The sequence below is a fragment of the Anabrus simplex genome, chromosome 7, assembly GCF_040414725.1.
Source record: "Anabrus simplex isolate iqAnaSimp1 chromosome 7, ASM4041472v1, whole genome shotgun sequence".
In the NCBI taxonomy this organism is placed as follows: Eukaryota; Metazoa; Arthropoda; class Insecta; order Orthoptera; family Tettigoniidae; genus Anabrus; species Anabrus simplex.
In genome coordinates this window covers 100,038,481-100,063,414 of record NC_090271.1, presented here as the reverse complement: position 1 = coordinate 100,063,414, position 24,934 = coordinate 100,038,481, and the positions used below count along the sequence as shown (strand labels likewise).

Sequence of the window (24,934 nt, the reverse complement as noted above, 5' to 3'; positions counted from 1 at the left end):
CGTTCTCAGACCCACGAATGTGGCGAACATTGAAATTAAAGGATGAGATCCGTAATGCCCATCTAGTTATCCTACCGGTCCTTTTGGGTCGGTTCAACACCCAAGAAAGAGCCTGATTGTCGGTTTCCAGATCAAAGTTGACGTGTTCAATGAATGATCGAAATTTTTCCAGAGCAAACAGCACAGCTAGACACTCTAGTTCATAAATGGAGTACTTAGACTCCAGATCATTGAGGACCCTAGATACGTAGGCCACGGGCCTACGCCCATCTTCATGTTCTTGTAACAGAACGCCAGCAATAGCACGCCCAGAGGCATCAGTTTGGACAATGAAACGTTTCTCGAAATCGGGAATAGCTAACAAAGGTGCATTAATCAGTGCGACCTTCAATGAATTAAAAGCTTCCTCCTGGGCTTTACCCCAAGTAAATTTTACATTCTTTTTCCTAAGGTCGTTCAACGGGGCAGCCACTTCAGCAAAGTTAGGGATGAATTTTCTAAAGAAATTGACCATACCAATGAATCGAGCAACGCCCTTGACATCTTTGGGAGGTGGAAAATCCCTAATGGCTTGAGTTCTGGAATGATCTATGGAAACGCCTTCAGAAGAAACTACATGTCCCAAGAAAGACATGTTGGGTCTGGCGAAAGCTACCTTTGATAACTTCACTGTAAGGCCGGCTTTCCTTAACCGTAGCAATACTTCCCTAACGTGCACCATATGTTCCTCGAAGGTATTCGAATAAATTAATAAATCGTCCAGGTAATTAAAGACATAGCTGAACTTAATGTCAGAGAGAATGGAATTTAACAACCTTGACAACACAGCTGCTCCACAGCTTAGCCCGAACGGAAGTCTGAGGAACTCATACAAGTTCCAGTCGGTGATGAAGGCAGTGAGGGGAATTGATCTCTTCGATAAAGGCACTTGGTAATAAGCCTGGTTCAAATCCAGGACAGTGAAAAATTTCGCACCTGAGAACCATCCAAAACAAGTATGAAGGTCGGGTAGGGGAATAGATTGGAGTACAATCTTACTATTTAGAGACCTATAGTCAATCACAGCACGATAACCACCAGAAGGTTTGGGTACCAAGAACACAGGGGACGCATACGGGGAAGTCGAAGGTCTGATCACTCCGTCTCTTTCCATTTGCTCAATGATTTTCTTTAATTCCAACATACGAGGTGGGGAAAGGCGATAAGGAGGGGATCGAACAGGCTGCAGGTTAGACAACTCAATGTCATACTCGAGTACGTTGGTCAAGCCTAACTTGCTAGTGAACACATCGGGAAATTCCCTGCAAAGATCACGAACTTGCCGTGCTTCGGCATCTCCTAAATGATTCAGGTCAAGCCGATCGATGTCACTAGACTCATCTGACTCAGGGTAACCCACACACAAAACTTTAGGCATTTTCAAGGGAACGTTAATCAATTCAAATTTCAGGTCAGGAGAAAATTTAAAAAAGAAATTTCGACACTGAGGATCCAAAACGACACCAGCCCAAGATAGAAAATTGGTACCCAGAATAATGTTACATGATAAATTGGATGTCACCAAACACTTGATCTTCCAAGTGAAATTCCCAATCCTCAACTTGACCTTCACAGTCCCCAAAATATTTAAGAACTGACAATTAGCCGAAACGCATCTTAAGTTAGTGGGTTTTATTTCCGGAAGTTTACACGAGGATTTCTTTTGACAATACCAGGCATAATTCATCAAGCATACTGCGCTTCCAGTATCAAGAAGGGCATCTACGGGTTCATTGTTGACTTCGACAAATGTGCACGTGCCAGAGGAGGGGGCATGAGCAGAAATACTATTGCACCTAGGGGGACACACCGGTTTCTTACGAGATTCAGGGTTTACAAACTTAGAATTGGCAGACTTTGCCCTTTCCCATTCTAGTCATTGAGTACCATTTCTGTCTACCAAGGGGCAATTTCTTTTAACATGCTGTCTAGAGCCACAGGAATAGCAAGCGCCTGGACCACGTCTAACGTCAGGGCAGGAATTTCTTAGATGATTTCGGGACCCACAGTTGTAACATTTACGGGCATTCACTACCTTAGGTGTTGACGGAAGGACGGGACAATTGGTAGTAGTAGGGGGAGGGAAATTCACAGGTCTGGAGGCATCCCCATGTTTGACATCTTCAGCAAAGGAACAGGCCTCTTCCAATTCTTGAAAGGTAGTAGGGCAACGGGTTAAGGAAAGATAGGAGCGGTACGCAGGAGATATTCCTTTTAAAATTCTAGAGACCATTTCACATTCTGGCACAGAAATTCTAAAAACCTTGCAAAAGAATCGCAGGTCCAGCACATAAGTTAGCAAGTTCTCATGCAGGAACTGAGTCCGGAAACAGTGTTGGGGCACAAGACTTTGGAGAGCAAGAGAGGGAATAAATTTGGAAAGGACAAGTTCATGAAAGGTACTAATCGATAAATTCTTAGAGATAGCTTCAGAAATTTCTCTCTTTAGAATCCCTTCACAATGAGGGAAGAGGGCGCGGAAAATCCCCAAATCATCGACTGAGTACACATTACCAGTCTCGGTTAACTCCACCAGAAACCGAAGGAATCGAATACACTCATCGATAGAATTTACAGAAAAGGACTTCACTCCCCGAAAGACTTCCTTTAAACAGTTAGGCGATGACGCCGAATTTAGCTTAGAGACTAAGGTTTCCAGTAAAGGAGCAGTCACACAGCACTGACCTTGGGCATGGGTCGAGGACGCAATTTGGTGGGAAGGGACACTCGGGGTGGGTACAGTAGGGTTAAGTCCAGTAGAAATAGAACAATTCTCCATATCTCTGTTAATCAACAGCAAATCTAGATCAGAGGTGATGCCAGAAACCACCGTTAACAATCTAGCACATTCTGACACAAAAACAGAATCAGGCTTAATAGATAATAAATCCAGAATTCGACCCGAGTAGTGGTCAGCTCTGGCCCTCAGCCGGTTTACTTGGGCTTTGGACGGAGGCAATTCAATAAACTCTTCGCGAATAATATTAATTTCGTTAAGATTGTCACAGATCAGGTTAAGGTACTCACCCACTCGACTCCTGTCAATAGAAAATACATTAATGGGGACCTGGGAGTTGGCTGATAGCAAGGCAGCGCACTCGGCAACAGTACGGGCAGGTTCAAGGCCACGAATGGATAACTCGTACTCCAATTCGGCACGACGCAGGAAGGAGGGGTTCGTAACGGCACGCGCCATGGTAGCAAACATGGAACAAAATAATCAAAAAATTACACAAGATCCTTGCACTCCCTTTTACAATAGTTATTGACAATAACACTTTTAGTTTTTCAATTTTTGGTTTCCATCCACCAACATTCGCCACAGCACTGCACCAAGCAAGGGTAGGAGGGGAGGAAAGTTAGGTTGCGCAAGGCAGGAACAACAGAGATTAGGCAGCAGAGCAACAACAGTGGAACAACAAACAACCACCGCTCTGATACCACTCTCACCGCTCACCACCCTCTAGGTCCCCGGTACCACCTAGGAGTGATGAGGTGAATAACCTTACCCACCAGGGTGAGAGAAGAAGAGAGAGGAAGAGAGAGAGAGAGAGAGAGAGAGAGAGATAGATGGAGACCCTGGCGAGAAGGTTGTTAGCGTGCCCGCCCCAAAATGGGAGTTATAGCGAACACGAGGAAGGGTGAAGATGGGCACAAGAAGAGGAACAACAAGTACAGTCACAATATAAAAAAACAAGAAACCATGGAAAAACTTACCGGAAACAGCGAAGGAAGACGACTTAAAGGCCGTGGAAATAAATGCACAAGAAAAACGGTGGCAGTGCTCCACCGAACGTGGCGAATGAAAACCGACACTTCAATTAAGTTGAAAAAAAAAAATTTAATGGAAGGGCAAAAGGTAGGTAACAAACCAAGTCATTAAGATGATAAAGCCTAAGTTTATTTTTAAAACGTAATGCCAAAATGTAAATAAAATCAACGTAAGGTTGAAAAATGGAAAAGGAAATTAACAATAAGTAAAATAAATTAGAATATACCCAGGTGGGGTTTAAAAGAAAATTAATTCATTACTAAATAACAATTAATGAAAAATAAATACTCTTTAACAGATAATAAATAGAGAACTTGATGAAAACAACAAGAAAGAAAGGGTGACCTCCGTACCTAATTAAATGTGATCAGAAAACAACGGAAAACCAATAGACTTTCTTACATAAATGTTACCTTTAAATTAAATGTGATCGATCACGGATAGTTAAATAAATTTTTTTTAAAAAAATATTAAGTTAACAATTATTCAATAAAATGGATCTTCTCATAATTACCAAATTTGAAATCGTTCAGTTTCCACCAAGGACAGTTTCCAAGACAAACAGAATTTTACGTTAAAATACCTCCTCACGCGGGGCAAGGAAATGGTAACACAACATATAAGGAGGAGAAAATAAATAAATTAATTTAAACAGTCAACGATACACTCGATCCCGAAAAATATATAATTCAAGATCCACACAGGCTCAACACGCCAGACAACTCTTAACCCGACAACAATCCACACACGAACCGTTGCCAAGGTAACCGCTAAACAAAGCAACGCCTCCTAAAACACGGAGGAAACCAGGCTAGAGAAAAATAATTCACCCCAAAAACCCCAGAAGGGGGGGGGGGGGGGAGAAAACATACCAAACAAATTAGAAAACAAAACACAGGAAAGCAAACAGAAATCCGAAGAAAGGTAAAGCTCGGTACCTTGGGGACTGTACCTTGGTTTACAAAAAGGTTACAATTTAAGTGCCAAAAGTAGATCAGTAAAATTTTAAATTAATAATTCCAATTTAGTTCATGGTGAACCTTCCACATTACTGTGATTAGTTGCCGAAACTGTTTTTCAGATTTCCGATACCACACACACGAATTGATATTAATTTAACGACGAAGTCCAAATATTTATTATTATTATTATTTTTACTTTTCCAGAAATCTCCGAAAGTATCAAAATTCTCTTCTGGTCGACGTTTAGAATGATTTCAAACACTGGTACATACCTTTGGTGATGAAGAAATGAGAGGAATTTTAACCTGACATTGTTGACGAAGAAAATACAGTCACACCGCTGGCATCCAGACCTCGTTGTGAAGTATCCAGACGAAAAAATAAATCCAAAAAATGCTCAGAAGAAAAGGCAGGAGGTCTTCAACTAGTTCATACGGGGAAAATCCCCGTTAATGGAGGTATCACGGGGGTTTTCTAGAAGTCCACCTCTCCATGGTGTAGCACTCAAATACACAAGCACGCGTCATGGCTGACTGAAGCGAACTGTCTCGCGTCGGCAAGCGAGCAAGGAGCCAGACTGCCTGGAAGTAGGCCGGCGCATGCGCAGTTATGCGCAACCAACACCAGGCCAAACGATGGCCGCTGCGTACAGTAACTTAAAAAATGGTATGCTGGCGTAAGCCGTTTGACACAAATTATTCTAGGCCGCAGGGCCAGTTCAAAATGGTTATAATGGGGAGGCTCACATTATTTAATATTGTCTCAGCGTTTGCTGAACTGGCTTCTTAAACGCACATTGTTGCAATGCTAATTTAGATTTTAGGTCTTTCACTCTGTGTTTTCTTAGTCCAGGAATTAACAGGAAATTCACTGTCAAATTTTTTGTGATTAGTCAAAAAATGTCGCTGTACATTACCTCTTTTAGGAACAGACACGCTAGCATTACACAATAAGCACACACACTTTCCTTTGTTTTCAATAAAGCAATACTGGTCCTCCCATTCACTGTTAGTTATAATTTCTTTGCCTTTTAGCCATGTTAAGAAGAGTTATGTTTAATGATATATAACTGATTATAAACTGAATGATTTAAAGTTTAAATAGTAATGAAAAAAAGCACGCGAAACATGTTGAATGTACAACTTATCACAACACAAGGCACTTAAAATGTATTCCATAAGCCCTGCATAAGCTCACAAGTAATATTGAATGTTCGCCTGAAAGCTAAAAACTGGGAACATTCCAATTGCAAGACTTTCATAAATCGTTTGTTCATTGTTTACGGCACAGCTTTGTTGGGATTAAAGTTGCTTTGTGGGCAAATTGGGTGTCCCATTGTCATCCTGGTGAAACTCTGTCATGGTAGGTAGTTTATGGCATTGCAATCAAGTGAATCATAAGGAAGCGGTTCTGTTTGGCAGAATAAATATGCGGCTATATTTGGCTCCGTGAGTAGAGAGGGCCTTATACCTGGCGCTAGCCCCACCACAATGAGAGGTTTGTGGAGGATTTCCCTTTGTCGCAACTACTTACATGTCAAATAGCTCTCTTTCTGAACCTTTCTTCTATCTCTTCACTAATTGCGGACACGAGTCAGTTAGGCCTAGATCACATTTATGGCTTACTCAAAGCTCTTTGTGTATTTGGAGGTACGGATATAACAAATTTCCTGACTTTGAGGACAGTATTTTTAAGAGAAAAGTAAGAATATTTATTGAAATGCAAAAGTATTGTTTTCAAATATTAAGTAAAATTTAATTTGGAAATTAATTGCGAAGGGCACCATAAGAGGGCACCTCGGGCGCCGCGTTGGACAGGGCTGATGTAGGCTGAGTGGACCTCGATCCAGCCCTCAGATCCAGGTAAAAGTCCCTGTCCTGACACCGTACCCCTACACCACGGGGCCGGCCCAAAGCCCATTTACTACCAGATAAATTAATTTTGGACTTTAGATCACGTAATAATGATTTCAATGACAGGCCTTTCTCTGCGTGTTCTGTGGTATTCATTTACTGCCCTGCAAATTACACATCTGTCAAAATCATCCAAGTCAGTTTTAGTGTTCTTAATGGGAGTCTCCCTCTTGGAGACACTTCTCTCCTTCATTTAGAATTCTTTTAACACTGCTCACTGGAATACCTGTAGCATGGGACACACGCTGTTGAATTAAATAAGCAGGTTCTTCACTGTTTTCCTGTTTCAAATAATTAAACATGTTACTATTTCCCTACTTTGGCTATGAAGAACTTTCCTACCACCCAACTTGCTAACAAACTCCTACACTCAGCTTCCATTGCTACTCACATTCAGCACGTGGTTTTCACACTAGAAGCCCGTTAACACTCCCATCCCCACTGTGGACTTGAGTTACGGTACTGCACATCTCTTTGTTTAGTTCTTGCTACATCTCCTGACCAGTACAATTCTTGGCTATCCTATAAATTATTTTTTGTGATTTCACACTTCACCTGTTGGTATCTCTGAGAATTAAAGTGAATATATTTTCCACGGTCACTTCTTTCCTAAACTTAGCCTCAATAAATTAAAAATACACTAATGCAAATATCATATGCATACAGGCTATCACACAACCTTCACAAACTCTAAGGCCCCATTCACAATGCAAACGTAACCGTAAACTTAACGACGTAACGTAACCGTAAAATTAACTTAAAATTTGTGGTATTCACAATGGAGGAACGTAACATTAACGTAAAGAGTACACAGCAGCCAATCAAAACACTACCATGTTATTTAGTACGGAAGTCAGGTTTTGGGCTATCTCGCAGTTTTATATTTCAATACTTCGATGGAATCAAACAACGTGGTAGCGGAATTCATATTACTTCAAACATCTATTGCTTTGCTCCTGGGAGCTGTGTAGGCCTACGGTACCTGAAAAAGGCAATGTAAATAACGGTGCAGAAAATGGGTTCATCCCTTGAATCAAAGAAGGTTATCTCAGGGCGATTTCGGTAATCTACTGTAAGAAATGACCTTCATCAGTTCGTTTTGGACATGCGGATCAAACCTGAACTGTTTGCCTTTCTTACGATTTGCTTCCACTTTTGTAATAAAAAGAAATGTAAGGTCTCCTTTACCGACATCTATGACCCTATCTACCACACCCCGATGAGATGTTTGGATCTATTTGTTTGGATGATATCGTTTTCGTAAAATAGTAGTCCGTCATAATGTTAAGAAAAATATACAGGGACACTGTTTTATTTATGACAGGGATTCTCTCTCGTCCGTTTGCCAGCGCTGCGAGCTTGTCTCCCGCCATTTATTGTCAGATTTCATTACTACAGGATATTAATTTCCACCTATTATTTTTAGGTACAGCGTATTTGTAATTCTTTTTCCTTCTATAATACATAGCCTATACACAAAGATTATTTTGAAAGAGAATTACAAGTGTTTCGTCGAAAGAAGTCATTATATCGTGCACAACACACAGTGTTTACCTCTGCTCTGATTGGGTGGTTCTTAAAGTTAACGTAAAATTAACCGCAAGAGCTTGGAGTTTGCAATCCCTTAATTTTACGGACTCGCAGTTAAGTTTACGTCGGCGCATTGTGAATGGACCCATTAGATAAGATGGCCGCTAACTTCTAAGTTAACGTTAATTTTAAGTTTACGTTACGTTACGTTTGCATTGTGAATGGGGCTTAAGTACCTTGCATTGTTGACTAAGATATCCTAATAACTTTAAATGATATAACAGTGCCAAAACTACAGAAAAATGGATACATATTTGATGTGTATATTGTCTTTACAAATTCTTTTTGCAGTGACATTGTTTTCACCCTTTACAGTTTCGAGGAAATCGTGGAGACCTCTGTTCCCAAAGCCAGTGCTGTTCAGTTAGTTCTTACCTCTGGAGCACGAATCCTGCTCTACACTCACCGTGCCAACCAAATACATACCATGATTGAGAGGTACATCATAGAGAGTGAAAAGGTAAGAGTTTTTATTTCCCTTTTTTACTGCATGCTTGCTTTATTATTATTGATAGCGCAGTCTTTCGTAAGGGGGTTCTGTGTTATTGTTTGAGAATTATTTTGTAATGTTATTCCTTTCATAATTTTAGTTTTAACCTTTAGAATACCAGAGAACGCAAAAGCGTTCCTCGGCTTGTGAGCGAAAATTGCCGGGAACGCAATAGCGCTTCTTACGCAAGCAGTTTTGTATTTGCTTGTAGTTCTTAGTTTCCGGACATATAGCAGCACAGTGCAGGTGACCTAGACTCTTCGGAACCTGTAGTTTCTAAATCTACCACAACTATTGTGCCAATTGCTTTCTTATTTACGGAGATTTTTTTTTTTTTTCAAAGCTACCTATATTCTGTACACTGTAAAAGTTTGCGAGTAGGCAAATGGCCTCTGCCGCGCACGGTGTGTTAGAGAACAATGACGATTTAGCTGAATATATTAACAGAGTCAGTGCCAATGACGACTATATTGAGTCTGATGAAGATGTAGCTATATCAGGGTCATGTAATAATGATGTTGGTGATGTTATATCAGAGACAGGAAGTGAGTGTAGCGATGACATTCCACAGTACAATAAACCTCGTAGTATTGTCATTAGTGAAAGCGACAGTGATGCTGATATCGAAAGTGACAGAAATGAAGACAGTGTAGGCCGTGATGTAGGCAGTAATGACAACAATGCCTATATGCATATTACAGTGTTCAGTGAAGTTTCAGTTGAAAATGACACCTGGTTCAAGCCCTTCCCGCTGTATCTCGAAACACCCAGTCATAAAATATTTTTTTAAATTAGAAACTTTAGTGCCTAGGTTATTGAAATTCTGCAAATAGTAAACCAAGAGCATGTACAGTAGAGTCTCGTTAATCCAAAGTAATTGGGGACCGGAGTCTGTTCGGATTACGAAATTTTCGGATTAACCGGAAAATATGTTCTAATAATTATGTTATTGTTTTTACGTCCCGCTAACTAATTTTACGGTTTCCGGAGACGTCTAGGTGCCGGGATTTTCTCCCGCAGGAGTTCTTTTACGTGCCAGTAAGTCTACTTACACGAGGCTGACTAATTTGAGCACTTTCAAATACCACCAAACCTGCCAAGTTGGGGTCAGAAGGCCAGCTCCTTAACCGTCTGAGGAAAATAGTTTCTACGGTACAGTACATACTGTAATTTGCAATGTCAATTCTTTAGCAGTTACATTAATAAAATAAGTTAGTGTTTAAAATTACAGTAGGGTAGTTAAGATCCCGTAGAGGAGAAAATGACAATGAAAATGACATTAGCGAATGGATGGAAGTTGACTCACATCAATTACAAAGAGACCAAGAAACTGTAGCTATGGTGGAGAAAGAATCTGGAGTTGATGAGGAACAGAGAGACGACGAAGACCACAATGAACAACTAGTGTCACATTCGGATGCTGCGGCCGCCTTAGAACTTGCCATACACTACGTCGAGCAACACTCCGCTGCTACGCCCACTGATGCGATGTTTATGAGACGCTGGTTTAACACAGCATCTTCGAGAAGGTTCCAATCACTGCGGCAAAAGAAACTAACAGAATTTGTAAAGATAATAAACGACCAGTGATTGATGGTTTATGATGTGTAATTATGTTTACATTAAGTTATTCTAGTAAAATATGACTAATAAAATGCAAGTAAATCTTCATTCTATAATATGTTCTTTCATTTCAATAAGCATTTTTTTTTAAAATTGAATATTTCAGTTCGGATTAACAGGACTTTCGGATTAACGGGATTCAGATTAACGGGACTCTAGTGTATCTGCAGACAATAATATTTTTCAGTGCATAATTTTAATTTTGATTTGTGTTTCTTTATCTCAATTTTGACTTTTCAATTTTCATTTTGATAATTGTTAAACTTAATTTTTTATATGTTATAGCGTTAATATAACATAGCTTGTGAATTTAAAAACATGTAAAGAACCGCCTTTTCTATGATAAGTAAAAAATGTCGCAGACATAACTTCAATAATAAGAAAGTTATAATGATTTTACTGAAACAATGCAATTTCTTAAAAATAAGCCTGGTATTCTTTGCATACACCACCTATAAGTGACTGGTACTAAAAGGGTTAAGGCCTGTAAAGAACAAAACATCATTGTTAGGTTTCTGTAGTTGCAACATTAAAATGTCTTTGTTATATTTTGCATGTGACATGTTATTAATAGCCTGGAAACGTTAATTATTGACGTATCAACTTTTTAGGATGTCCTTCACTTCAAACTATTCTTAAATACACTGGCCGGCAAAAGGACCACCAACATACATAGATGGAGTCCGTTTAGGAAGGCTTCATGAGCTGTGAATCATGTATTTAACAGTTTTAGAGATAAGAGCTCATAAATGTCACTCTGGGAGCTGCTCTTCAACTCTGAATGCTAGGCATTGGTTTTATTGCATCTACGAGCAATAAAACCTTTTATGATTGAATTTTTTTTAATACTGGAGGAATGGATGACCAATATATTGTATAATTTTTGTCACAAGTTAAATTTTTTTTTCTCCAATTGTCTTTACAATGAACTGACACAACAGATAGGTCTTATGGCGACAATGGAATGGGATAGGATAGGGCTAGGAATGGGAAGGAAGTGTCAGTGTCCTTAATAAAGGCACAGCCCCCAGCATTTACCTGGTGTGTGAAAGTCGGAAACCATTGAAAACCATCTTCAGGGCTGCCAGCAGTGGGGTTTGAACCCAGTATCTCCTGAATGCAAGCTGACAGCTACATGATCCAGACTGCACAGCCACTCACCCAGTGTTACAAAATTTCTTCAGGTTTCTTTCCTTTCACATTTGTTGAGTCAAGATGCCGCTTGGCCGTGGACATTCTGCAAGAACTTTTGCATTAATTGAGGAGGGATGAAACATTTGGTATTTCACTGATATTATTGGTGCATGATTTGGAAGTATTCATCTTTCTCTGAGACAATTCTGTGAACTCAGTACCTACCAGAGATGACGTGGATCAAGCCGTCGGAGGTCTACAACTGCTAGGAATGACAGGTTTCTCGTCGTTGAGGTCTTGTGAGATCGCCACTTTACTGCGGTCCAGGCCAGAAATAGTCTCAAGGCAGTAAAGAAGCATTGCTGTAAGTGAGAGGACTATAAGACAAAGACTTCTGGAAGCCAGTATCAAGCTGAGAAGATTTACCACTGGTACGCAGCTTACTCTTCAGTACCAAGCAGCATGATTAGAATTTGTGCATGAATATTGGAAGTGGACTGTGGACCAGTTGTCAGTGGTGTTCTTCACACATGAGTCATGATTTCTGTCTCTGATCCTCTGATGGTAGGTGGAGAGTATGGAGAAGGACCATGAACTTACATTAATTCTGCAATATCTCTGAGAGGATGCCATTCGAAGGTGGCTGCATCATGGTTTGGTGTGGTGTCAGTTTTGAGGTGCAAACCAAGCTTATCATTGATGGAGATGCTTTGAATGTACACTGATACACTGAGAGGGTGTTAACTGACCATGTAATCCCTTTTGCTCAATTTGTGGGCAAGAGTTCAGACTCATGCACGTCAATAACTGCCTCCATGTTGCACATTGTGTGTTGAAATTTATTCGTGATGTTGGGATACAAACCCTGAACTGGCCAGCAAGTAGCCCAGACCTTAATTCCGTTGAACACCTATGAGATATGCTTGAGCAAAACATCAGACGTAAAAATTTTGACACCCTGAATGAAATCAACTCAGCACTATTGGAGGAGTGGAAACAATCCAGAATTCATGGGTGGCATGCAATGGTGCGTAGATTCTGTCATCTTTACCATGGGTGGAAACATACATTAATACTGTAATGTGAGGAAAGTGGTCTATGACAGCAAGATAACATTCAGTTACAAGGTCATGAATTATGATAAGCCATTGTGGTTTTATTCTATTCAGTGAAGTTGAAACAATTTACAGCTTTTTGAAAAATGTCATAGAATATTGTAAAAATAACTTTTATGTTGAGAATAATGTGGCACTGGGCAGTCAATGAAGTGTGTTCTGCAAAACAAGGTTTCGGGCAAATAAATTAAAAAAATTTTTTTAATGTGAGATGATCCACTTTTTTTGCTGGTCAGTGTAAAAACAAGTTTTTCACCATATTTTAAGAATATGACTATCTAAACAATTCATGTATTTTGTGAAGCTTTGTGCTGTGTTTATGTGAGGGTGGAAAAACAATAGACATCCCATGTTATTTTGTGAATCTGTAGGACTTGCTTGGCAGAGCGTGTCCCTTGAGCACACAGGTGTAATACCTGTGGTTTGCAGGCCTCATTCTGAGCAGTGAAAAGTTTCACTGGGTCATGCTAAGCGAAGCATGTGAAGAGGCTTAGCACCAAAGCATGAAGCACAGTATAACTGTCATATCCATAAACATACATGTCAATTTAGGAATGTTGATAGGGGGAATTACGTTTCAATTTTATAAGAAACTGATAGATTTTGAACCTAGCCTTCCTGTGTACCCTGATCTGTAATTTATACAGTAGTGATATTGGCAACTGACTGTTCCAGATTTTAATGAACAAACTGTGTTTCTAGAGTTTAAGCTTTTTCTACAACATTGTCTTCATTACTTTGTCTCATTAAAATAACAAATTTACCTCCAGATACAAATCTCTATAAATACAATTTACATTTTATGTTGAAAATGATAATTTTGTTTGACTAAAAGACCTTTCTATGTCATATATGCACTTTTTACAAGTTGTTTTACTTCACACTGACACAGATAGGTCTTACAGCGATGATGGGATAAGAGTGCGGAGGAAATGGCCATGGCCTTAATTAAGGTGTTTTTAGAATTTCCTTAAAACACTTTTGTTCACTTAGCTATGGGAATATATGAGAAGAGTCTTTTAGGATTCTTTGTAGTATTCAAGAACGTTGATACAAGTCGAAATTCACAATCTTGATGAGGTATGGAATTGGCCATATATGCATAATGTTGTAGTAGAGAAGAAGTCTTTTGATATTCTTCATATCACTGTGAAGTGTAGATACACTTTAAATAATTTATAATCTTGATGAGATGTAGAATTGAGCATATATGCAAAGTATTGTCCTAATTAAAATATGAGTTGAACAAGTAAATTCTTAGTGTCAAACTTCTGTGTTTTAAGACCATCTTTAAAACCACTGTGTTTCAAATACGTTGTTCTACACGTGATATGGCTGAAGAAGACCTTTAAATAGGTCGACCGGGCAAGTTGGCCGTGCGCGTAGAGGCACGCGGCTGTGAGCTTGCATCCGGGAGATAGTGGGTTCGAATCCCACTATCGGCAGCCCTGAAAATGGTTTTCCGTGGTTTCTCATTTTCACACCAGGCAAATGCTGAGGCTGTACCTTAATTAAGGCCACGGCCGCTTCCTTCAAACTCCTAGGCCTTTCCTAGCCCATCGTCGCCATAAGACCTATCTGTGTCGGTGCGACGTAAAGCCCCTAGCAAAAAAAAAAAATTAGGTCAAAACTAGTCCCATTAAATGTTTATTTAATAAACACTATTTAATTTGTATTCCAAAGGTGGATTTAACTCACTTATTAATTTGGTTTAATCAAAGTTCAATACAGACCCATAAAATGAAATTCATTTCTGTAGAGGAAGAATAACACTCACGGTAAGGTGACTAAAAGGAACCCCAGGGGCTCTTCACTTTGAGAGCATGGTTTCTTGACCACAGGGCTCTTAGCTGAGTCCTGGCATTGCTTCCACACGTGTGCCAGGCTCCTCATTTTCTTCTTTCCTATCCGACCTCCCTTGGTTAACCCGTGTTCTTGTCCGGTATTAGTTTCGTGAATCCTAGGCAGCCTTTCTTTTCATGCCTTTATCTTTCTTTAGCCAATACCTTCATTTTTTTTGAAGTGTCAGACCCCTTCCATTTTTTCCGTCTGTTTAGTGTTGATAGAGGATGGCTGCCCACTTGTATTTACTCTTAAAACAATAATCACGACCACCACCTTGGTGACAACTGGTTCAATTTCTGTATGTATGTATGTATGTATGTATGTATGTATGTATGTATGTATGTATGTATGTATGTATGTATGTATGTATGTATGTATGTATGTTAGAGTATCACGTGAAAATAGCCAATCATACTTTTATGAAATTTGGTAAATATTTTGCATATTGTGTTATCCTAGATGCTACGCTAATTGGCATTATGATTTTCAAAAGAGGAAGGATGGCTAGGAGGGCTGTTGTAAGGTTTTTTTTTTTTTTTTGCTGATATTCTGAAAACTGTCAGCTATATTTAGAAATGTTTCAGAACTGGCTTAAAATGTAATTTTGAACATTTTAGATTATGATGGCTTTTTTTAAATATATATTTTATTTTATAGAGTCAATCCTAACCGAGATGTTGACTAATTTCTTATTGCGATCATTGTCAATCAGCATCAAGAGTCACTGGCATGAAAATATTCTTATGATGATAGTGGTGATTTGTAGTCATGAGTGTCTTTGTGATGTATTTAACCACGATAATGAAGATGATTACCGAAATCAGAAGAAACATGTGAAGGAACAAGTACTCAAAGACTTGGGGTGCTCTAATACTACCGAGTCGGGAGAAAAAAATGTGATGGTCTATAATGTCCAAAGCCCCCAAAATTGATCAGTAATAGTGATAGGCATAGCAGCTGATAATTTTCTCTTTGTCTGTAATTTTTGGAATTTTCCTGCCTTTTTATCTCAAATATATACAAATTTAGAATAGGCTAGACACTGTTCCATTTATGTTCGTTTTCAGTATTGCTTGAAAATTGTTGAACTGAATTTTATGAAACTCTGTATTTAAGTTGTGAGAAAGAGAAATTGGGTATTAGGTGATTAGTGCAGGGTGTATTGATATTCAATTTATGAACTTCATAATATGGATTCAAATTGTCATTACCTCAATTGTAATTGAGAATTTTCCACCTTTCACATTTTTATTATTATTGTCCTATAACTAGGACAAACACATAATAGGACTACACTAATTAGAAAATGTTTAATCTCTTATTTGAGGCATCTTCAGCTATAGAAACAATATATATATATTTAAAAAAGGATAATGGATAAGTTTAAAATAAAAGTTTTAAAAACATTGTGTCTCACTATTTTTATCTGATATTAGCTTCTTCTTCTTCTTCAAATTAGATGCTATCTTCCTATTGTTATATATTATGATGGCATTTTCATCTTAATTTAGTTAAAATCTTCTTTGAATTGCTTACTAATGCTTTATGTTAATAGTAAAAGGGACTTATTATTATTATTATTATTATTATTATTATTATTATTATTATTATTATTATTATTATTATTATTATTATTATTATTATTATTATTATTATTATTATTATTATTATTATTATTATTATTATTATTATTATTATTATTATTATTATTATTATTATTATTATTATTATTATTATTATTATTATTATTATTATTATTATTATTATTATTATTATTATTATTATTATTATTATTATTATTATTATTATTATTATTATTATTATTATTATTATTATTATTATTATTATTATTATTATTATTATTATTATTATTATTATTATTATTATTATTATTATTATTATTATTATTATTATTATTATTATTATTATTACCCGGCACTGCCTGGATCGTTTCTGAACGTTTACCTTTAAGATTTGTATCACCAGTTAATTATGTGTGAAGTGAATTTTTATAGAATTCCTTTTTGACTTGCAGATTGATATGTTATGATGTATTATGCAGTTTTAGAATTATTAAGATGTGTTTGATTTCAAGTTTTAGATTATTTAATTTTTAGAATTATTAAGATGTGTTTGATTTCATTTCAAGTTTTAGATTATTTAATTTTCAAGCAAAATTTTGTCCTTATGGAAGCTTGAATAGACTGGGAAGTATCTGATCCTGTCAAAAATTAAAAAGTAATAACCACAGTATATGAATTTAGCCATCGCACTATAGATACAATGTACAGGATTTCAACTGTCAGTGAGACTGTCCCCCTCTCGCCCCCCACTCCTAAGAGATAAAAAATCAGTATTGTCACCATTCATCTCAGTGACCCCGAAAACTTGGACTCAACACTATTTTCGATTATTTTTATATCTCACCACCCCCTCACCTCTACCCCAAAGAAGGCTGAACATGAACTTTAAAAAATTCGGAGTGTCACTATTCATTTCAGCGACCACAAAAACTATGCATTCGATACTATTCTAGATTATTTTTATAACTTACCCCCTCGACCCCTGCCCATAAGGGTGCTAGGGGTATCTTACCCCCACGCGGTTTGTCTCCTGATACTAAGTCATAAGTGTAACAAATTTGGTTGAAATTGCTCCAGTGGCTTAGGAGGGGATGTAATGCATACATACATACATACATACATACATACATACAAACAAACAATGGCATTTATACATATTATTTTTATACTTCACCCCCTTTCCATCCCCACCCAAAGGAGTCCTATAAGTGTCTTACACAATAGTATATTTTTTTCCAGGTAGTAAGTCATATGTGTACCAATTGTGGTTGGCAGCTATGCCCAAACGTACATAATTTCGCTCCTCTAGAATCCTGGAGCTGACGTTGCCGTGGTTACGGCAGTTCATTTCTTTTACCCGATTCCTAGAGCAGGTGTAGTGTGGTGTCAATATCTCCATAACAGTTGGTTTTAGGGCCTTAAAACATCAATTTCGGGCCCATAGGGCTTACCGAGTTTTGTTCTTTGTAACGAGGGGCTTAAAATGTGCTTTGTCTCATCCTTGTACGACAAATTTGATATTTTGCCTATATTAGCCTGTTATTTTTATATATCCCCCCGTCGCCTCCCTCCCTTGAATTGTTTTGAAAACAAAATACAGCCCATGTTACTGGCAATGTAGCTTTCTATAGGTGAAGTAATTTTTGAAATCGGTTCAGTAGTTTTAGAGTCTATCCATTACAAACAAATATACAAATTTTTCCTCTTTATATTATTATTATTATTATTATTATTATTATTATTATTATTATTATTACAGTAGAGTCTCGCTCATCCGACCTTCGCTTATCCGACATTCCATGTTATCCGACACTGGTAGACTTAATTTGAACTTTTGGTGGAGACTAAATTCAGGCACACCCGCTGTGGAGGGTGCGACCATGGGACAAGCACTGGCCTGACCGCTGGCGGTAGGACAGTTTTTTTGTCAAGGACAGGTGCAGTGAGTCTTCAGTCATTGTTCATTTTAGTATTGGTTGGGTGCAGATGTTATAATTTTCATATCCTCTGTAAGTATAGCGAGTAAATCGAAGAAAGTGATTGTTTCTATAGAAGAGAACTTGAATGCATTAAAGTGACTGGACAAAGGGAAAATTCTTCAAAATGTGGCTTCAGATTATGGATGTTGGATCTGTTACAGTGGGAGACTGGAAAAAACAGAGGGAAGAAATTTAAAAGTGGTGCTCTACCAGAGCAGAGAAAAAATGAAAAATGTGAGTACAAAAAAGTAAGTGAAGCACTATTTCTTTGGTTATCTCAACACCGGGAGAAGGACCTGCCAATATCTGGCCTCATTCTACAGGAAAAGGCTGCGTATTTCCAGAAGGAGTTTAATGAAGGGGACCCTAATTTTCCTGCCAGTGCTGGGTGGCTTGATCGGCGGAAAAAACAGTACGGCATTAGGCAGCTTAATATCTGCGGAGAAAAGTTTCCTTTCGTAAGACATCTGAAATGTTTTCGTTCAATACTGCATGTACTGTACAATTGAATTGATGATTCAATAAACAGAGTACCGGAAAACATGTCATAGTTTTAGTACTCGAGTATAGACTTCCTGTTTGTTTCAGTTCATTTTCAAAGTTATTCTGTATTATCCGACATTTTCGGTGATCCGACGTACTCCAGGTCCCGTTTAGGTCGGATAATCGAGACTCTACTGTATTATTATTATTATTATTATTATTATTATTATTATTATTATTATTATTATTATTATAAAACAAAACAAATCCATGATTTCATACTTTTCCGTGTAACAGAGAAATTTATGTACATTTTGTGGGGTTTTCTCGAGCATGCAGTTTCCTCAACAGACCTTCCTCCAGATTGCAGGCAGGATTGTATGTAAGTCACTTGTTTAGTAACAAGAGCCTAGCAGTTCTGCCAGAAGGCTGTTTCTTTTCTTAGTACAGATATCGTTCATTAAATTGAACGCACCGAGCTCGATAGCTGCAGTCGCTTAAGTGCAGCCAGTTTCCAGTATTCGGGAGGTAGTATGTTCGAACCCCACTGTCGGCAGCCCTGAAAATGGTTTTCCGTGGTTTCCCATTTTCACACCAGGCAAATGTACCTTAATTAAGGCCACGGCTGCTTCCTTCCCACTCCTAGCCCTTTCCTGTCCCATCGTCGCCATAAGACCTATCCGTGTCGGTGCGATGTAAAGCAACTAGCAAAAAAATTTAAAAAATTGAACGCTGTTTCACACTGTGAATTTTGAACTGGAACAGAATCTATGGTTTGCATCAAACTACAAGGTGTTGATAGTTTCACATTGGCACAGTATATTGTCTGAAGTCCTGAATCTACTCTTGCATATCATCAAGATGGAAATGTTCACACAGGTTGCAGATGCTTCTATCGCCACAGGTTTTCTCTGTTTCAGGGGGCTAGTATTTGTGTTTACAGTAGCTAGATCATTTGACAGTATCTTCCATTTCTACATCATGGACATGTGCAAGTATTTCACCAAAGGGAATAAAATGCAATTTTTATGAATTACATTAGTACTTGTATGGAATACCAGCCCAACTACAGCATTGCTTATCACTGGTGGTATGCATACCATACATTGAAAATCCTTGCCCTAGGTATATGCAAATGTGCTCTTACATGAACTTCTTATCATTAACACTGCAAATTCTCCATTTCAGTCATAATTAATTTAGGAGATATCTTTTTATGGAAAGTGAATTTTTCTTCAAAATTAAGGAAGGTTTCTTTTTGTGTAAATTTAATACTTGCTTTCTCTTTTCTTTGAGATTATCTTGTGGTAACACAACTATTTCCCAGAGAATGTCTCTAAAAACTGTCTCGGTGTTGAGATAATAAAAAAAAGGATATTACAGAGGGGAAGTAGATCAGGTCAGCCACAACCACTGAGGTGTGAAGGAGTTGCTTGCTTCTTCAGCAGCACTGAACCTGTGTTTACTCTGCTTGTCATTTCATTGGTTTTAACTTTTACTCTTTCTTAGTTAGGAACAATGCAGTCAGTCTATGTTTGTGATCAGTCAGCAAGGAGTGTGGATTGCTTTCTTGAACATTGTGATCATTTAAAGATAGGATATTTACATTACCCCTCCATGTTTACAAGTGTTTTTATTTTCTTTATAGTGCACAATGTGTGTTGTGTTTATTAAGTGACTATGGTTTATTCTAAAATGGATGTGAAGTGTTGCTTTAATATGAGGAGCACGTTGAAGTCTAGAATTGCAAACCATAAACTTGCCAAATATAATTGTGACAGGAAATATAAACATGTACTTGGACTGTTGAAAAGGAACAGTGATGAAACAATTAAGTTATTGGAATGTGACTTTCATCAGCACACTGACAGAAAGCTTGAAACTGCTCCTAATAAGGAGAGAAAATATTTTAATAAGAATTGCAGTGGTAAAGGATACTCATGGATGAATGATGATGATGATGATGATGATGATGATGATGATGATGATGATGATGATGAGCAGAAAACTTATCCGAGAGCCAAACTTAATATTATAGTAGAAGGGGTAGCTGATGTAAGTTGTTCAAAACCTGAAGTAGCACAAAATCAGTCACTGAATGAGAGATCAGAGGCTATTATGGGGTCAGGACATGATATGAGGTATGAACAATTATGTGACAGCTCGTATGTATTTGTAAAGTGTAACAGAAGAAGTAAAGAACCTCTACAAACTATTTTGGAGACTGAAGAGAGTTGTAGTCAAGGTAGTGTGGATGATTGTCATGAAAATACAGTTACTGAAATCCAACAGATGGTTTCAACGACAGATGGTAAAGAGGAGCATCATGATAAACAGTTTCAAACAATTCTGAATTGTTCTGATGTAAGCAGCTGTACCTCCAATAAGAGAAGTACCAGTTGTGCTTCAGCCAGGGTAAAATGTCATCAACCTCCTAGACCTATTAATAAATTGAAAGAAACTCTTGAAAGTATACCTGAATATCCAGAAGAGTTACCTACATCAAATAATTGCCAGTCTTCTGTAAAATACATGGAATATCCAACTCATGGATACTGTTGCTGTGTAGTTAGACATAGTTTCTCTCTCTTACAATGCTGGTACTCTGCTGTGAAAAGCTCAAAACGTTTAGGGATTGCCTTGACACTATATCGTCTGGTCAGGAATGGAATTGATCCAACTGTTTTCTACAAGCAGATGTTCCAGGTAAATTGACATTTTTAGTGTGATTCTATGATTTTGGATTAAATGGCATTTTGACATTACTTTTTTTGTTCCTGAAGACGCAGTTGAAATATGTCGTTGTCATGGCACGTAAATACTACCGAGCTATATTCAATTTGGGGCCTGATCAAATACTTTTGTGAATATAACTTGGGCTTTTGCCATAATATGTTCCTATACTTTGTTTTGTATTGTGGTTCTCTGAAAGTTATATTCAGTATTTAGCTTTGCTTTGAAAATTCCAGTTATGGTACTGCAGTCACATCTATGGGTATACTCGTTTGCGTCTCAATTTTTGTTCTTGCAGCAGCAATGCCATCTGGCAGAGATGAGTGGCAGCAGAACAGAATAAGTAAACCTCTACTAACAACAGTAGTCAATTAATGTAAATGTTGATAGGGAGCTTGAGATATCATAGATCATCACATTTTATTGTCTTCCAACTCGGCGATACTAGGGTTTTCAAGGCATAGACTGTCAACCCATTTTGTTCCCCTCTGTTTATGATACCATTTTCCCTCATTCTTCGAGTGATCGTTCCTTTGCATTTTTCTTCTCGTTTCCCTAATCATCATTATCTTGCTAATCAGTAAGAGGTAATGACCATGCAGTTTTGCACATATAATGCAATCATGACAATAACCACCACCATCACCAGTTAGTTTCTTACCATGACAGTTGAACAATATTTCCATGTCAGCTATGCTTGCCATTGAAGAACTTGCATGTAAAAGTTTTTTGAAGATTGGAAATTGAATTTTCTTAACACTTTTTAGATAGAACTAATATTTCTGGAGCTATTTGGAAGTTTGTAAAAAAATTAATAATCATGAATATCCCCAATATTATTTCTCATGCGGTAAAATTGTTTGAAATTTGAAAGGTAGGAAATGATATTTTGCGCAGTTTTTATTGTGTTCAGTTTTCAATACAAGTAATATTAACAAATGACATTTCCCATTTTGGCCCTCTTAATATTGCTAAGCCACTGTGTACTAATTGCACAACTTGGCTATCCTTGAACTTAAATACTGAGTTTCAAGAAATTCTGTTTAGCCCTTTTCCTGTGAAGTCATAACATACAAGGAAACAAACAAACAAACAGATGAGCAAACGAACAAACATACAGACCGGCAAAAATGTAGCTGACCCTCCTTCCAAATTTTGTGTTCCCAATCCAAAATAAAAATTACAAGGGTAGCCCAGAAACTAATGCAGCATATATTTTTTCTCCAACAATTATTTATTGAACACAATGAAACTTATGCACAAGAAAGAATTATGTTTCTTCTACACCCTTTTTTTCCACGTAATCTTCTTCCCGTTATATGGCCTTCCCTCCTGCGAGACACAAGGGCATGTATGCCCTGTTGGTACCACTCCTTGTTCTGTTCATGAAGCTATTTCTTCACTGTGCGAATCACTTCTTCGTCATCCTAAGCTTACCAGCAGAAGCATTTGACTTGAATTTTTTCTTCTGTGGAGAGTCGGGATGGTGCCATTCCATCGATTACAGTTTTGTTTCGGGCTTAAAATGGTGAACCCAGGTTTCATCACCCATCACAATCCGAGACAAGAAGGCTTCCTCCTCAGCTTCAAAACATTGCAGCAACTCAGAAGAAATTTATTGGTGTTTTTTAGAGTTTTGCATTCCTCCGTAAGATGGCATGGAACCCATCATGAACACTTTTCTGTGTAATTGAGAGCACTGACTTCCTTTGCTGATTGACACCTCCCGTGCCAACTGCCGAGTCATTCTGCATCAGTCCTTGCGAATGAGCACATCAACATGCTGCATCTTGTCAGGTTTGACAGCCGTGGGCGGCCTCCCCGACCGCTGCAAATCTTGGAGCTCTGCCGAACTGCTTTCAGATTATCTCAACCTTTGTGCCTAATGACTAACTGTACTTCTGTTGACTGCTGATGCTTCATAAACTGTACATAAATGTTTGTGAATGTTTCCAACCATTTTTTGCTCCGCAGCAAGAAATTCAATGACGATACGCTGCTTGTAACATTCATCACTTACAGATGCCATGTTGAACCATTGCTGCAAGTAAGCTATCTGTCAGAAGAAGCAGAAACCTTCAAAGAATTCATATCTAAAGTTTCGCATTCGTACCATTGTTGGGGGCTGAGAAAAAATTGTGGTGCATTATTTTCTGGGCCACCCTCGTAAGTTAAAGCAAACATTTGAATTCTACATACAAAATTATAATTTTAGTAATTTAGATGTTATCACAGTTTATGTAGGTTTATTGTACTTACATCCTCAGTAGATATCACTATTATTTTAATGCAAATGAAATTTTAAAATTCCCAACTTTTGGAAGAGATATTCCCAATGTAATCTCTATGAAAGATATCTGTACAGGTTGCACTGTATGTGACTGTATACCATTAAGGAATAAAACAAATACCCCTGTGAAAATATTTCATCCCATGTAGGTCTACTTCCAATTCTTCCAATTAGTTTTTCCATTTTTTAGAATTGATTTTTTCATCACACCGACACATAAGCCTTATGGCAATGATGGGACGGGAAAGGGCTAGGAGTGGGAAGGAAGTAGCCATAGCCTTATTTACAGGACAGCCCCAGCATTTGCCTGGTGTGAAAATGGGAAACCATGGGAAAACCATCTGCAGAGCTGCCGCCTGTGGGTATCGAACCCACTATCTCTTTAATGCAAGCTCACAGCTGTGCGTCCTTAACTGCACCACTAACTCGCTCAGTCTTAGAATTTTCAGGGTTGCATACATCTAAACAGAATCTTAGTTAAACCCCACTTTACCTTCTGTTCACTTAAGATAGAAATTGATTGGTTCCCTGGTAGACATTCTGTTAGATATCCAGAGATGATCATTCACTTATGATCACATGGAAATTAACACTTTTATGTTACGGCCAGTACTATTGTTAATATAATTTCTAAGATAATTACTGCAATAAAGATGTGCATCAGTCATAAATGTGAAACTGTTCCTTCTAATTGACTTTAAGAAAGGAAATTAATTGTTGTAGTTATTACTCTTAATTGTTTCTGGATGCCTTGTTAGGAATGTTATCTTGCATAACTGTAAGGAAGTGTAATTGAGAGGAATGTGTTTCTCCTTGGTATTCCACTGAACGGGCTTCAAAAGAATTGATTATGTAATGCAAACTTGAATCTACACCATTCTTAATATTGATTTGATTATACCTTACTATCATTGTAAAGGTGTCCAGCTCCATGGCTAAATGGTTAGCGTGCTGGCCTTTGGTCATAGGGGTCCCGGGTTCGATTCCCGGCAGGGTCGGGAATTTTAACCATCATTGGTTAATTTCGCTGGCACGGGGACTGGGTGTATGTGTCGTCTTCATCATCATTTCATCCTCATCACGACGCGCAGGTCACCTATGGGCGTCAAAAGACCTGCACCTGGCGAGCCAAACATGTCCAAGGACACTCCCGGCACTAAAAGCCATACGCCATTTCAGGTTTTTTTTCATTGTAAAGGTTTCTCAAAATTAATCTATACTTCTATCAATTGTTCATTCATTGTTTCCCATAAAATTAGACTAATGATCTCTCCATGTGCTGTGCCCAATTAATGCATGTGAGATTTCAAAATATTTTGTTGTCATGGATCAGAATCTTCAGAAATGTGTTAATTTCATACCTTGTGATATGATATTTAGAAT

General features: G+C 37.9%; 1 protein-coding gene across 1 annotated transcript in view; it reads left to right on the top strand.

Annotated features, from left to right (window-relative positions):
- Positions 1-24,934, top strand: part of Myo10A (Myosin 10A) — a 460,053-nt gene that overhangs the window by 306,370 nt on the left and 128,749 nt on the right. The window contains exon 49 of the mRNA XM_068228601.1: positions 8,592-8,736. Within this exon, the coding sequence (XP_068084702.1) occupies positions 8,592-8,736 (145 nt within the window). The remainder of the gene's footprint in view (positions 1-8,591; positions 8,737-24,934) is intronic.